Raw genomic sequence first — 17,388 nt, forward strand, 5'->3', positions numbered from 1 at the left:
CCGAAGCACTCTGTAGGCCATTAGTGCATTCTAGATCAGAAAACCCAAAAGGTGTAAAATGGAAATTTGTGATCTGAATGTGGCCTAATTAGCCCACGGTCAAATACGATCAGTGCAATCACTGGAATAAATGCACTGGTGTGGAAGCATAATTGGCACTCATTTGGATACCCTAACTATTTACTTGAAGTACTATCTGTTTTACATGTTCACCAGAACCCAAAAGGAAAAATTAAAGGGAAAGGAAGAGCCACAGCATCTTCTGCACGTCCAGAGATTAATTTGCTTTAAAGCAATCAACATTAGTGGGTAGTATCTTTTTTTATTTTAATGACCTGGCGTGATTCTCTCCTGTCATCTCTTTGACCAATGAACTAAGAACATGAAGTAGAAATTTGAACAAAATGCAAGCTGATGCTATCATAATATTTCTAATCAGTTTTGATCACACACAAGTCTGAATACTGCAAAGGTGAAAAAGAATCACATACCTGAGGCTGGAATCTGATTCTCACCTGGGACTTGGGAAGGAGAAAATGTCCCCTCTTTCCTCAGTGCCCTCCCCTGTTCTTTTGGCAACTCTATCTGAGAACTCAATGCTTGGAAGGTGGCAATGCCACTGCACATGTAACAAACTGTGCCTCTGAGGTTTGCCCAGAAGTATCATAGGAGGTATTTCAGCCTACCTCTCGCTACAGCCCATGGAGAAAGCAGCACCTAGCACAGTGTGTTTATTTGATGGCACAGAAGAGAAATGTTCTCTCTGAAATGTTCAGATTTGAAGAGGTGGGTTTTGTGCAACAGCAGGACATTTTTTCCTGTATCACTGCACCTGAACTGCTCTTGAGATCAATTCATTATGCTGCAAAAGGACAGGATAGTGTGATGCTAACTAGCACTGAGGGCACGGCTTCAGTTCAATGCACTGATTCAACACTGATGGCACTATTTTCTAGAAGGCTGCAGTTGCCCACTCACCAGACCCCTTGATGGTCCTTATTTAAACAGCAGGAGGCATGTCTGAAACTTCAATACATACCTTAATAGAACAAATCAGGACCAAAATGTAAAAAACATTGTTTTGTTATCAGTATTCGATTCAGCCGCATGTAACTGTGTGAACAATCTCACACACACACTGCAGTTCAAGCAGAGGTCACAGGGATGACTTACTTGAGCAGAAAGACATGTAAACTAATGGTATTAAGGACCACACAATTGATAACCACAAATTGTTAATTCAATTCATCATTCCAACAATCAAGCTCAATTGTGAAAAAATTTGATCCACTCAGTGGAAAAAGAACTTGAGAAAGCACAGCCCATTCTTGACATTAAAAGTGATCTCTAACCCCAACACAGCTAATATTTCACGAGCACTTACATGCGCTTATCACATTCATCTATTTAGCCTTCTTTAGAAATATCAGCTAAGTTAGCCCTTCAACTTTGCTCAGTAATTATCTCCCATCTTTAACTCCTATGTTACGTGGAGGAAGGGTGTACAGAAAATGTGAACTGGAGACAGACAGGTCTGGATTCAAATCCTGACTTTGCTGTTTACTAGCTATATGACCCTAAGCAAGTTACTAAACTTTTCAGAGGCTTTAGGTCCTCATAAATTGTCATGAGGACAGCTTCACAGATTGTCAGGAGAATGGAAAGGGAGAGCATCTGTAAAAATTCCTGGCATATGGTAGTACTCAACAAATGCCAATTGAGCCTTAATAAAATGTATCTCATTTAAAAAGCCACTGGAAGATCATTAAAATAAAGATTACCATTGGAACATTTGTTACTGATTAGTTTATAAAACAATTGTATTTGCAGAAGCTTAGATTTATTAGAAATAAAACCAACCTTTGAATGTCACAGGGAACTTTTGTTATATTGTATTTGGAAACACTGGGCCACTTCATCGCAGAGCAGAATGCAATACTAGGCAACTCAGTTCTTAGGGACGGGGCCATGTTTCATGGTCCCTGTGTTCCCAGTACCTAGCACAGTGCCAGGTACAGCATGAACACCCACACATACGCATACATACATACTTTCATGAAGTGGCATCATAGCATGGAATCTGAACCAGCCTTGAGAAGAAATTTGAGGCAGATGCTTCTGTTTTCATATTAAAAGTCATCTTTTAAGAACCTTTTAGGAGTAAAGATTCTCAGTGGGGATAGAAATCCAGATAACCTATAAACTTCTTAAATGCAGAAGCCTGATCGCCACCTAGGAGCTAATAACAGAAAGCACTCAAATATTAAGTATATTTTTTACCTACATACTGTCCACTGTACATTATCTCATTCACCCCTCTCGAGCACCTTATGAAAGCAGTGCTAACATTTTACCCATCTGATAAATGAAGAAAGTGAGGAGACTTGGAGAAGGTAAATGGTTTGCTCAAGGGCACATGACCAGCAAATGACAGAATCAGGATTGAGACCAAAGTCCATGTGACCTCCTCTTTTCCTATTACCTTCCATCTACTTGAGCTACTTGAACATCTCTAGGGCTCAAGCTTGACTATTTCTTTTTTTGTGTTTTTTTTTTTTTAAGTTCCCACAGTGGTTCTGATTCCTATGCCTAGTTAAGAGTCAGTAGGTTTTGGAATGATTAAAAACAGGCAAGAGAGATAGATAGAAAGAAAGAAAGAAAGCAACAGCTCAGGTCATTAGCACAGTTCTCCAAATCTGAAGAAAACCATGTGAAATAACCCATCCCTGTGAATCAAGCAGAATAAATTGGACATTTACACGGGTGCAAATCATCTTTGCAAGTATTCTAACACTTGTGCTGCTACTTCCCCTAAACAATCTGTCACCATGTAGCGAGGCTGGCCCAGCCGTTTCCAAAGATGGTACCATTGGACAGTGCTCCCCAGTCCTGATAGATGGGATTGTAAAGACAATGACAGAAGCTATGAGGTAGCCTAACTTAATACTAAAGAGTAGATATTATTAGCAGTTAATATTGCCAATTCTTTTCCCCGCTGAATTTTTAAAGACTTTCGAAAATAGTCTAAACCTCAATGTTATTGCAGAATCAAGAAGCAACTACTACCCTAGTTCCATAACGAATGCAGATCAAATACATTTGAATTGGAAAAGTAAATTTAATTTGCAGGTTTCTGTCTACATGTTCTGCTTCTATTTTCTTTGATAAGATTAGTGAACTAAGTTCAGAAGACTTTTTTAGTTCAAACGTTTTCCCATAATGGCAAATCAATCTGCTCAGGCAAACAGAACATCAAAAAGCTTACAATAAGGAGCTATCATTGGAAGTTGATCCGATTTACACATAAATATACCCACTAAAATTTAAATGAAACTTTATAGAGCAACAAAATTGGCTAAAAGATTTTTTGAGTCTTTTAAAGCAGCTACTACAATAATAACTGCAGAGGTATGCACAAATTGTGCCAACTCTAATCAATCTTGTGTGTTTCTTCTGCACTGTTGGAAAAAATATTTCATAGAAGGGTAGAGCAAGCTCACAGCAGGCAAAATGTGATAGCTGAAGTCAAGCATAGCTAATTTTCTGTTTAAGACAGATGCGATCTACAGAATTCACCGATCCATCCTGATCAGCTCTGATATGGAGGACCGATTCCCAGCATGCGTTGCTTCTATGGGTTTTATGTTGATGATACAGGCTTCTCGGATCTAAATGGATATAGGAGATATGAGCAGAAAGCACATTCTATTTTACATGCCAGTATTCAGCATGATAGGAAGGTAATTTGTCATGCTAAGCCTGGTAGGTGGGAGCCAGGAGCAGGTCTCAGACTCTCCTACAAGAGTTAAGACCTCAGAGAAAGGGGCAGGGGCAGGGGCAAGGGGCAGAATGATAGCGTGGAGAGGAAGATGGAAACCTAATACCCACAGAACCAGCAAAACCAGAAGATATATGAAGGTCTCAGAGATGAAGGAGGTAGAGGCACAGTCCCACAGAACAAGTCCAGGAGAGAAGTTTCTAGAACGGCTTCCCTGGACAAAGGCCACTCCCCTTCTAGCTCCTTTTAGAATCCCTAAATGAGCACAAAAAGGACGAAGGATTGGTGGCTGAACTCCACCCACACACTCTCCCCACCCAGCAACTAACAGCAAAGACTTAGCACAGAGTGGACATTGGGAGAGTTCTATTGAATGGACAGAGAGATGGATGAGTATACTGACAAAGTCGTGGGTGCCAAAGGGCAGTGCAGGAGTAGTTAAGAGTGTGGTCTATGTAATCACAAAGTTCTGGTTTCAAAACCTAGCTCTGAAGCTTGTTAGCTGTGTCATATTGGACAAATTACCTAACCTCATCTAAAACTGGAGGTAATAGCACTTAACTCCTGTGACTATTGTGAGGATTAAATGAGTTAATGCATCTAAAGCACTTAGTGACGTGCCTTCACCATGGTAAGTACTCAAAAAATAGTAGTAGTTGCTATTATTATTATTAACAAAAGACCAGAAGGCTTTTACATTGACCAAAATGGAGATACTGCTTCCTCAAAAGATCATAAAAAGCAGACTTATAGCATGTTTTATTCCCAAAATACCTGTTATGAAGTTTCTCAAAATTAAATATTCTACAAGTTTAGTGTCAATCTCTCTTGCTTACATACATGTGCTTTTTCCGGAGCTTTGCCATTCTCTCACTCTCTCCCCCATATCTATTTGTAGCTAGCGAGGACATATTTCATGCCTGTGTAGAAGTGTTACCTGCCAAGTTATAAAACAAGACAAAAAGGTAACAAGGAAACACTAAGGAGGCTGAGGGAGACAAATCCAAAAGAAGGTTGGTATACAGCCTCAATTCCCCTTCCCTCCCTCTCTTCCCCACTCCTCTCTCCCTCTGTCAGGCACCCTTGACAAAACCCTAACTCAGGTTAAATCCAAACCTTTAATGACTTCACACCTTCTCCCAACTCACATCCATGTTGCCTGTTCTCCTTTAAACTGATGACCTCCAAACCTCAAGCGTGGGCCTTCAGTGCTATCTACCATCCTACTCGATTACCATAGTCCATTCATTTGTCTTTTCTCCTTGAGTCTATTTCATATTGTCCCCTCTATGCTCACTCCTCTAACTCTCCTTCCTTTCTCCTCACTCTCAGCCTATGACCTAGCTTCTGATTGCAATGAGAAAAAAATTAGAAGAAATTCCATGTTCTCCCCATACCACGTCTACTCACCTACCAGCATTTATACCCATAGACTCTGCCTGCTCTCTGTTAACTGTGGATGAAGTGTCCCTGCTCCTAAGGACAACCTTCCCACAATACTAGGAAACAAACACACTTGTTTTATTTTTCTTCATATTATTATGACATTATAGCAATTACCTGATAATATAATATAGATCTATTTATTTGTTTACTATCTGCCTCCCCCCGATATTATAAACTCCTGGAGGATAATGCTGTATCCTGTAGCCAAAAGTAGTGCCAGGCACTTGTTAGGTACTCAGTGAACATCTGTGGAATGAATGAAAAAATGAATGAAGGGAAGAAAAACATGAATTCTCACTGTGTGTGAAATTCCCTTTTGTAGGCTTATAGTTCTCTCCCCATTTCTCTCCCCCATGCCCCTCCTTTCTTCCCTCCCACCCCCCTCCCTCCAACTCCCTCATCTTTTGGATAGAAATCTAATGTCCGAGGAGGCCAGAGTGATGCTTTTCAGGGAGGCATCCATGTGAGTGATGATGCCTGCAGTGAACCTGGTCTTGACTAAAGAGTGCCAGTGATTGAGGCCCTACCCACAGAGCAGGGCCAGCCAGGGAATATGGGAAGCATGCTTGCCAAGCAAAGGTCTATTTAGGATCCGGATCCAATGACAGGAAAGCTTCTTAACTTCCTTCCTTCCTTGCCACTGAGCCTGAGGCTGTGCCAGGGAAAGTCCAACGCTCAAACATCTACAGAAAGTATGTCAGGGAGGAAGTCCATGGCCTGTATATACCACCTGTGCAATGCTCAGGAAGCCAGCCAGCCTGAACGGAGAGGGGGTCTTTGGCTTGCACTTTCTGTCTGTGTGTAAGATGTTCAGTTTCTGAGCACCGTAGCCAGGATGGATGAAGGAGCAAATGCGACAGTGGATCTAAGAATGGTTTGTTAATTAGATAGCATGCATGATACAGACCAGAGAAGTTGTTAAGAATGTGAGAATGGAGAAGATGAAAATGAAAGAGGAGGAGGAAGATAAAGGGACAATGGGGGAGGAAGGAGGAGCAGAGAAGATAGAAAAGGTGGAGGAGGGAGAAAAGGAGAAGGAAAAGAAAGCATTTAGTTCTACATATCAACGTCAGTGGCGAATATAACATACTGAAGATTGCAAATGTGACTACTAAACTCCGACACTGGCAGTCACCGGTTTGGGCACCTTGGATAAGTCCTCTTCCTTGTCTGGGCCTTGGTTTCCTCACCAGTCAATGCAGGCAGTTGGCATCTTAGATGATCTCCAAGGACCCTCGCAGCTCTGACTGCTGTAAATCCATAGTCTTCGCAGTCTCCAGCTTGGCTCTGTGATCCGGGTCAGTGGAGCCACCAAGCGCCAAGGCCAGGCAGGACACAGTATGGAGCTTCAGCAGATGTCCTTGGAAGAAGGCAGACAGTCCCAGTGCCAAAATTATTTAGCTCCCTGGATGGAGCCTTAGCTGCCTTCCCATAGCCCCCAGCTTTCTTCCCAGGAAGATAGTCTCCCTGGAGGCCTACAGATGTGTACATCTCATTTTACAGCTTCTTTTTTCTAAGAAATAAATAGCACAAACTATCATTTGTTCTTCAGCACAGAATGAAAGAGTCCAATGAAGCTCAGCCAATTTGTCCTTTAATATCTTTTATTGGCTCTTTAATGATGAATTCACTTGAGCACTTGGCCCCAGAACCTAATTCACAGCGACTCTTAATGTAAGTGAGACCTCTCCTAATCTCTGCTCCCGCCCCCTTTTCGAACTTTCATAAATCACACCTGGCCGACTCAGACATGGCTACTCTAGTCTTACTTCAGGAAAGGATCCAGCATGGCAGGCGCCCCACTTATGGACCACATGGTGAAATCAAGCACAGGCAGGCATCCCCAGAGGAAGCCAGTCTGGGCTGGGAAGGGAGGGGACACAGTCTATGAATACCATGTTGTTTCCTTATTCTTAAATCTTTCCAAGTTAACTGGTGTGGAATCTAAATCACTTCCCATATATAGCCTTGGAATATCTTGTAATTCACAGCGGCCTTGTGGTATACTGGAAAGAACACTGGAACTAGAATCCAAAAGACCAAAGTAAAATTTTGGCTCTACTACTTATAACACTTTGGGCAATTTGCATAATCTCTCTGAGCCTCCTCTCTCCATCTCTAAAATGGAGATAATAATAGTACATAAGAAATAAAATTAAATAAGATGCCTTTGTATAAAGCACACAGCACAGTGTCTACTGTATATGTCTGCAAGAAATATTAGCTAACAGCCACTGGTAGTATTAAATGAAATAACGAGTATGGGCATGCTGTGTAAAATAAAAAGAGCCACCCAGTGTGTTTGCAAAATAGCCGACCCCAAAGTGAGCAACTAAATATTTGCCTTAGTTTCATTACCTTGCATCCTCATCATCATTACGAGCAAAAAGCACGTATTCACACTTGTCCAAAGGAACTAACAGAAGATGTGGGCACAAATTTAGGCACAGGCTGCAGCACCATCATGATAGCTGACAACTGGAAACTGCCTGAATGTCCAAAAAAGGAGCCTAGTTGAGGAAATTGTAATATATACATATCATAGACTACTAGGCAGCAATGAAAATGATGCTCTGAAAGTATATTTATCGACAGAAAATTTTGTTCAAAATATACTGTGGAATGGAAAAAAGGAAAGTTAGAAAACAGGTGTTCTATTTTACACTTTGTAAACCTACCTTGCATGAATTTTAACAAACATATTTTACCTTAGAAGTAAAATAACAAAAAGTACCATATGATCTCACTTTTGTAAATATATAGTAGTGCTAGAATGCACAGAAAAATTCTGAAAGACTTTACACAAAAGGTGATTCTTTCTGCATAATAGGAACTTAGGTGATTTTTACTTTTTCTTTGGACTTAGCTGAACTTTCTGGGGGTTTTTTAGCTATTTTTTTTAAAAACAATGAACTTGTATTTGTTCAACACCATGACAGATAGGGTCCCTAACTATAAGTCTCTGAGTCAAAGTAGCCAAAACTCCATTTCAGAGGCTGATAATGCTGGTTTCAGGGAGGCCTGGGCCTCCCAGGATGCCAGATAGGCACTTACCTGCTGTCCCCTCATTCACTCTGACCAAGAGATAAAGGCAGGGATTTGTTACTTTCTCTGCTGCAGCTGCCCAGACACCCAATCCACTCTTGAAATCACTTTGAAGGTCCATTTAAAAAATTCTGCCATCCTAGGGGAGAGGGGAATGGAGAGTGACTGCTCAATGAGTCTGGGGTTCCCTTTTGGCGTGATTAAAATGTTTTGGAACTAGATAGAATTAATGGGTGCACAACACTGTGAATGTACTAAATGCCACTGAATTGTACATTTTAAAATGGCTAATTGTTATGTGAATTTCACTTCAATAACATGAAAATAAAAATTAAGCCATGAACACTGAGTGCAGGTAACTTCATTCCGGATGCGAAAAATTTGCCTCTTTACTCTCTGTGTGTCCAACATGTAAATACTCTGCACACCGAGATCAAAATGTAAAAGAAGTCTTTTCACTTTGTTTCAGGGAGGTGTATATTATTGACCAATATGCAGTTGTCATCATGTCATTACCATAGGGATAGGATGTCAGAACTGCAAGACAGTTCAGTCATTTCATTTTACAGAATGACTGAGCCAGAGAAGACTTGGACACACATATGCAAAATCAGATTTAGAATTCAAGTGTCCTTGTCCAGTGTTCATTCCATAAAAATCCACTACTAGTCTTTTCTTCATTTAATTTTCTGGGCCCCTTTATAATTATTTTTAAATAAATATTTACTGTTTGATCAAATTCTCTGCCTCATGCCATTTTCCAGAATTGCTTTGTGCACCCAAAATCCTTTGAAATACTGTATATTGTCTGTATGTTTTCATAGTTGTATTATTTCGGTTGTGAGAGCAGGTGATGGGTTTTTTATTAGTTCAGTAATGCTCCACACCTTCTAGGCCCTATTATTTTATCCCCAGGAAAGCTGAAGATCTGGGTCTCAAAAACACTGTCATTAACACAGCAGTTTCTATGTCTGCACCTCTCACACTGTCCTGACTCCATAACCCAGCTAGATCATTTATTTGAGAGACAAAAAAATCTTTCCATCCACAGGCAAGAAAATTATACTTGACTTGTACATTGTATGGATTAACTTCTGAGAAGGCCTATGATCAAATGGTTCTCGAGTGTGTATCTCCATAGTTGGACTGCCAGGTTGTCAGTGATCTGCTATCTGGAATCAAGGAAGCATTGACATGATGGAGGCAGCAAAGATCTTCTGGGCACTTTAAGTTACATGTCATTGACTTGCAGTTTCGTGACACCTCCATTTAGCTATTTGGAATCTGAGCTGAGGTATGCCCATTCTTGTAAAATACCAGGTTTTTCAAACATTCTGGGCACCTCTGGCATTCTGAGGAGTTTGGATACATTTGGAGGCAATGATCTGAATTTAATCTGGATCCAGCCCACTGCACACACCACCAGAGAAGTCTTATATGTTGATTCAGGGTCACTCCCTAGACTTCCGAACAAAGGCTCTCAACTTGTTTCCTGCCTATCAAAGAGCCAATGATGACATGTTAAGTGATAACTTGAGCAGGAAGGAGAGCAGAGGAAATCCTATTTGGTTAACATATCCCTATCTGTGCACATAATCAATTGAGAACTAGGGCCAATTTTACAGTGGGGATTTTGACATAAAGGAACAACCTACAGTTTCCCGAAGCAGATTCAACAAAGCCAGCCACAGTGGGATTCACTCAGCATCACTTTAAAGAAAACCCCCCAAAATGAATAACCTCCAACATTAAATCTGACCACTATACATAGGTAGATATAGACCAAACTTCAAGAGGAATGTCAATGATACGTCTCCTCACATAGTCTCCAATCCAGGGATAAAATGAGAAGGTTGTGATTTTCACAACCATTTTTCCACAGTGACACACATACAAAGAACACATTCCAGTGGGGGGTACTCAGGTTATGATAAAACCCCAATAATAAGTTCCATTGTGTGTGTGTGGTGTGTGTGCGTTTTAGTGGAAGCAAAGCAGTGGAGCAGCTGAGGACAGTGGCTGAAGCACCCCGGAGGAGTCTTGGCATACAGGGCAGCAGGTAGCTCATAGACTCTGACAGCACACTCTAATTTATTTCAAAAGGTAAATCAAAGTTGAAAGCTCCTGGACTACATAAATACTAAGGTCCTTCGAGCTCTGTAAAATAATTGAATTGAATCAAAAATAGTATCATCATTATAAGATTTTTAAATATCTGAACTTCCTTGCGGCTACCTCTATACGGTACCTAATTAGACTCTTATGAAGGGGTGAAAGCAATGCTTCAGATGTCCTGTTCATGTCCGTGTAGACCTCCACATAGTTATTTCCATTCACTGGCTATGGTGTGGTAGAAATAAGAGATTTTTGGAGACAAAAGACTCAAATTTGGGTTCTGTCACTAACTAGCTTTATATGCCACAGTTTCTTCACCTGAACTCAAACCCTGGGGTGACATTCTGCAAATTCCTCAACTTCTCTATGGTTTGCTCTCCTCATCTATAAAATGAGGATAATAATAGTATTTATCTCCTAGGCTCGTTGCTAAGGATATGATGAAATGATACATGTAGAGCTCTTCAATCTGCCCACAGCAGAGAAAGTGCTCAATAAATATTAGTGACAGGTAAGAGTAACATCATCTTTGTCACCATTATTATAAAGGCGCTTTTCATAGCTCCTTGAATATAGTAGGCACTTAAAATTGGCTTTTGGATGAATTTAGTAAGCTGCTATACTATAACGCACATCATCATCATCATCACCATAACAAGAACTACATTTTTGAGCTATAATATGTCAAGTGCCATGACCATGTAAGGCAGATTAACATGAAATAACTTACTTAAGACTAACAATGCATCTGCAGGGTCAGTCCCCAGTAGAGGTTCCTATAGATGAAGAAAGTGACATTAATAGTCACAACACTAGCAAGTGACAGTAGCAGGGTTTGAACTCAGGTCTGTCTTATTGGAAAGTGATTACTACTAATGATAATGAAAACAGCATAGCTTCATTGCATTCTTACTATGTAGCAGGCATTGTACCCAATGTTAAACCTGCATTACAACTGTGTTTGGCAGATTCTGCATGACTACATAACACTGCCTTGGTTTACAGGGTCACACATCAGAAAGGCACTAGAAATATTGGGAGAACTGAGGTCCCAGAAGGCAAAAAAGCAGAGGCTATCCCTTGGTCTCTGTCCCTATCCAATGATAGCAAAAGGTAGCATGAGCCCAGGCTGCAGAGGGAAACATTTGAGCCCTAAGTAGAAAACTCAGTTATACAAATCCTTCTTGGAAAGTTGGGTCATAGAATACTAGTGCTAGCCAGGACCTTGAAAAGCAAAATTTACAACCTGTTTGATTGGCAGACCAAAAACCTGAAGTCCTGAGAAGGGGAGCAATGCGTTTTCATCACCTCCCACAGAATCTCAGATTTTTGCAAGCTTTTCAGAGTGGCAGGCGGTGCCACTCCAACACTTATCAAGGGTTCTGTTAGGGTCTCAAGGCAGAAGGTGACAATGAATCAGGCATGGGCCATGGCCCTCAAAGAGCTCATTGTTCACTAAGGGACACAGACAAGTCACAAGGAAGATGAATTCAAGCCAAGAGGGAAGTTCAATCACCAGGCTATGTAAGTTCGAAGGAAGAAAAATCCTTTCCAACTGGGGCAGGATGTCAAGGAAAGTTTAGTAAAGTAGATGATATTGACAAATGGCAGGTAAAATTATGAGAAGGAGAAATAGATGTAAGCAAACAGCTGTGGCAGAGGCAGAAAACTTGAGAGTGTGTTGAGGAAACATTGAAGGGCCCAGTTTGGCTGGAAATGAGTACAGGGAAAGGAGAACAGAGGAACATGAGGCTGTTTGGTTGGTTGGGAAACCCATAGACAGGAAGCCGAGGAGGATAGACTATTTCTCAGCTGCTGCAGTCTGAGTACAAGATGAAGGTGATTAAAACTGGGCCTTAGAAGGACATACCTAGCACTGCTTTATGGTAAATGTTGGAGGAGGAAGAGGCCAGAGAGGAGAGATGCAGGAAGTTGGAGAACAATTAGGAGGCTGTTTATTGCAATAGTACAGACAAGAGGTAACGAGAGCCCACCTGAATTGGGGCAGTGCCCTGAGAAGCGTAGAGAGGTGCTTGCTTGATAGACTTTCCCTTCTCTTCCACTAGGTCTGTGCTTAATTGCTTAGTGGTCCTTAAGTGATCTGAAGCAGTAAGTAGTCCCAGCTCACACACACCATACTCCTTAGAGGCTCTTGCTCCCTAAAGGGACATGACTAACTAAATAGCTTCTGAATACTCAGTCCCTCTATTCTGGGCTGTGTTTAGCCAAAATGTGGCATAATTGAGTGCCTTTTTCCATCCTAAAATCCCAAGCTTTATGACCTCATCAACACATCTCTACTAAGTGCCTTTTCAGAGAGGGGTTTGTGGGCGGGATGTACTTGCAGAAGCCAGCCAGCTCCAGACAACAGCCCTTACTGTGACCACATCACCAACTGCATCCCATTGTCTATGACCACTGCTTTTCTGGGTCTTGGCTCCTAGCTGGGACTTTTCACTGTACCAATCCTCAAACAACAAAGGCACCTGCCCCCCAGGATAAGAGCTAATAGAAAAAGCTACTTGGTGATTAGATATGTCCATTCAGAAGTCAAGATTTAAGAACTGCAACTCTGCCAAAGTAGCTGGGAGGCATAGAGCAGTTATCTAGACATCCCAAGAACCCAAAAAGCCCCACCAGAGAAACTAATCCCCAGCCCTGCAGGTTTATGTTTTACCTACTGAAAAGAATTTGCACAATCTTCCCACCATTCAGTGAAGATCTCTGCTGAAAATTAACTAGGTGGATTTGGTTTTCTCTCCTAAGATGAGTTACTGATCTTAGGATAAAGCAGTAATACTCAATAAAGCCTTGTCTATACCAGTAGAACATATCTCAAGTCTTCCTTTAACAAAATCTATTTCACAACTCTCACCAAGGCTAAAAATGGAACAAGTGCAAGCAAACAAGAGAGCTTAGAGCAACCAGCAGGGACAAGAATAATCAAGTCTTCCAGGGATGAGCAGTGGGGCATGCTGCAGACACCTGTGGAGTACTACTTACCAGAACCAACTGCAAGCAAAGCCATCCCTATGAAAAGAGATGTAAAATTAATGGGCCAGCCAGCCTTTTGCAACACATCAGGTGGAAGATACGGCTCTGGCGGACTGGGGCGAGTTGTCACAATCACACCCCAGCTTACACATCCACATGATTTCTTCCCTTCAAAGTCGTCCCTTGCTAATTCCAACTTACTGCCCTGCATGTGCTCATAACTTTCAGGCAGCTCCTCCTTGGCAGCTGCCTTCAGAGATGCTCATGTATACTTTTAACCATCTGCTATTGCTGGGAGAGCCAGGGGACAGTGGAGAAGCAAGTGGCAGCTGGAATTGTCTCAAGAAAAAGATAAGCCCCCACCTCTGCCAGGGAGCGGGGGCTCTCAAAGACATTGAAGAGGGCTCGAGATTTACTGCAGGACTTGGTCAGCTGTTATTTTGGATATTAAAGGAAGGTGTGATTCCAGAATCCACACTGGGGGTTTAGAGTTATCTTTATAAACTGCTCTTCTGGGGCAGGACAACTAATTTCCTCAGACTGCTGGAGATGCCAGTGGCTCCAGTCTGCTGGGTTTCCATGGAACCAAGACGCACATGCTGGGTAGCAACTCAGGACACTGGGCTTAGGGGATGTGCGCAAGAGCACAGCAGTGTCTCTATTCTTACAACATCCCCATCCCCAACAAGCAAATTTTATTATTTTCTGAGCCCTCCAATAATGAACCATCGTACCGCTACTGCCCAGAGAACTGCATGCACCATGTCCAAGTGCTTTGGCAGGTGTTACTTCTTTGCATCCTCCCAATGTTTTTCTCTCTATCAATGGATGAAGAGACTGAGGTTGGAAAGATGAAGTGACTTGAAGGTCACTCTGCTTGGTAGAGGATGCCAAGAGTAGCACCTCAGCATGATATAGGAATGCAAATGAAGAAAAAAGTAGCAACCTGACATATCACTCAGAAATATGGTTATCTTTCATACCAGTCCTCTATAGTGCCCCTTTGTTTGTAATTAGATTAATATCCCAAGGGAGGCTTCCTTTCTTAAAGTGGCAGGGCCCAGAAAACCAAGATTCATAACCAAATTGTTCTGCATCTTATGGACATGATAGACATAATTATATACCTTTCTTACTGGTGCTGCATGAAGAATTACCATATATCTCTAAAGTAAGTGAAAAGACACTCTACAAACTGTTATGAATGCAACGCGAGGCCATTTTAACAAACCTGCGTTAATTAGAAACAACATTTGTTACGGGCCTCAAGAAACTGGAGCTAATGGAGGGGCTGGATGTGGAAGTCCTGAGGTTCAGTGCACTGAGGGGCCATCTCTGGGTGAGAGGAGTTGCCCATGGTGAGAGGCTGCACCTTGCCAAGGGCGATGTCATACGGAGAGAGTAGAAGTCCTCTTGAGTTAGGGTCAGAAGAGAAGAAGGCTGACCCAGTCAAGCCACCAATCCCCCACCAAGGGCCAACTATGTGCAAGTCATGCTAGAGTCCCAAATCAACTACAAAATGTGTTCTCTGTCTTCAAGGCACTTAAAGCCTAAGTGAATATAAAGAGCATGTTCCCTTGCAAAGCTAACTGATAAGAAAGGGTAGTCTGCACTGAGGGCCAACAAAGTTTCCCAATCTGGAACATTCCATCAAAAGCCCTGAGACTTAATGCAGCCTTGACTCCCACTTTATGTGACTCTGGATGAGACACTGCCCCTTCTCTGGGCCTCCAGTTCCTCATCTACACAATGTTGAGTTTAGACCAGACGACCTGTAAGACTATTGATCTGGCAGACCTAAATTTTGGCTCAATGGTTTGGTGGTGTGAGGGGAGAGAAAACTGCTCTCCCAGCCAGCAGAGAACTGCCTGGAAACAGTAAACTACAAATTGCCCCTAAATATACACAGTCTCCAAACATTCATGGTCTCTGGTTGGCCCTCTGAGCTACTTCCCAGCTTCCTTGGAAACAACTGTCTCCCTTCCCTTTAATCAAGGAAGCTGTTGTTTCCAAAAACTAATGTTGTCCGTTAAGGTTTCAGGAACAGCCCATAGATGAGGTGGGAATGACATGACAAAGCAGAGACTTTTATTTCTAAAGATGTTCCAGACCCTTCTGAAACCCAGAAGCCCCCACTGAGGGAGTAGAGAGAGATCCTATAGGGACAGGAAGCAGCCCAAGCAGTTGCAGACATTCTTACGTCATTCCAGCAGCTTCCAAGATCAGACAGCAAGCAGGAGGTCACTTTTGACCACTAAAATAGCTGAAAAACTGACCATGAGGGAGTGGAAAGGCAGGCAAAGGCTACTCACATAATGGGGGCTCAATAAATAGCTGTGGTTTTGAGATGAGGTCACAAAGAAGAGATGGATTGGGTAGAAGAAGAGAGTCCACCAGACCTCGCTTTGAATAGCAGATCTGCCATTTACTAGCTGAGTAGCCTTGGCTAAGTTACTTAACCTCCCTGAACCTCAGTTTCTTCATCTGTATAAATGAAAGCGATAACAGTACCTACCTCTTTGAGTTGGTGTGAAGATAACATATGACTTGGCACAGTACTTGGAATATAGTACATACTAAATAAAGCCTAACAACTACGAGCATATCGAGCCATCCTTTTCTGCATGCTTGTTCCCCATAAGAGATGCTCCTTGTTCATGTCTCATCAATATATCTGCTCTTAGGAAAGGATCTAGCAAATCCACTCAGCTGTTAGGGAGCATGGAAAATTGTGAGGGTTGTGGTGTCAATGCCTGATAAGGCCTCCTCTGCTCCTCAGATCAGGTAGCATTTTTAACAAGAAGGAAACATTAATATAAATAAATGAAGCTCAAATGGTGGACTTTCAGACTTTAGCTACTTGATGAAGAAGAAGCTTTTAGAGGTAAGGATATCGTCACATTACCCTAGATGGCACCAAGTGGCCTACAATTCATTTTTTCAATTTTGCATTTTGCCAAGGGATAAATGCCTGTTCAATTCCTCAGTTCAACTGAATTTAACAGATTCCAAGATGTCTCCTGCTAGGTGCTTAGAATGCAGGCAAGAAAAAAACAAGGTCTTGCCTTCAAGAGGCTCACAACCTACAGGACTTTGCAGACATGTAAGCAACTCATTCAATATAAAACAGAACATGATACTTACTGTAGACAAGTCTGGGGAAATATGTGATGGGAACACAGGAGAAGGAGATACCTATTCTGTTCTGGGAAAAATAGGGGAGAGTTTCATGAAACAGGTAGAATTTGAGATGAGCCTTGAGAAACAACGAGTATTTCAAAGGATGAAAATGTAGGAAACAGTGGTAAAAATGGTGGGAAGGAACTTACTAATGGAAGTTAAGAATACATCAAGAGAAACACAGTAGTCCAGTGGGGCTGGAACTCAAAGTAATGAGTAAGAAAACTGGTTTTTAAAAGATGGAAAGCTAGGCTGGGACTAGATCATAAAGGGCCTTGAAAGTCCTCCTATGATTTGTAAGTATGGAAGATAACTATACGACTAGTACCACATTTTAATATCGCTGTCTTGATGATTATGTGGATTTTGAAATAAAAGGGAGGAGTATTGGAAGCAAAGGCACAAATAGACAATATTAAGAATTAAAAGGGGCATAACTATGGATGCAGCAGACAATAAAAACGATCAGATAATGTTATGAGCAATTTTATACCAATAAATTTGGAAATTTCAATGAAATATCTAAATTAGTAGAAAAATACAAATTTTAAAATTGACTCAAAAATGGTCATATAACCATTAAAATATTTTTTAAATATCCCATTAAACAAATGCCAGACCCAAGTGGGGGGTTTACAGGCTATTGTACTAAATATTCAAGATACAGATCAGTCCAATCTTATACAAACACTTCTAGAGAAAAGAAGAAAGGAATATTTCCCAACTCATTTTAGGAAGCTATGTTCATCTTGGCAGCAAAAATAGAAAAGAATAATAGAGAAGGGAAACATATATACTAGTCTAATTTGTGGACATAAATGTAAAAATGC

The 17,388-nt window shown here is 41.5% G+C and overlaps 1 protein-coding gene across 6 annotated transcripts in view; it reads right to left on the bottom strand.

Moving 5' to 3' along the window:
• FGF13 (fibroblast growth factor 13) overlaps positions 1-17,388 on the bottom strand; it is a 488,385-nt gene that overhangs the window by 360,747 nt on the left and 110,250 nt on the right. The window contains exon 2 of one of the 6 annotated variants that reach the window (XM_070502511.1): positions 8,279-8,408. The exons of the other annotated variants lie outside the window; for them this stretch is intronic. Within the exon in view, the coding sequence (XP_070358612.1) occupies positions 8,279-8,390 (112 nt within the window). The 5' untranslated portion in view covers positions 8,391-8,408. The remainder of the gene's footprint in view (positions 1-8,278; positions 8,409-17,388) is intronic. 6 annotated transcript variants of the gene reach the window in all.

The sequence above is a fragment of the Equus asinus genome, chromosome X, assembly GCF_041296235.1.
Source record: "Equus asinus isolate D_3611 breed Donkey chromosome X, EquAss-T2T_v2, whole genome shotgun sequence".
Lineage (NCBI taxonomy): Eukaryota > Metazoa > Chordata > Mammalia > Perissodactyla > Equidae > Equus > Equus asinus.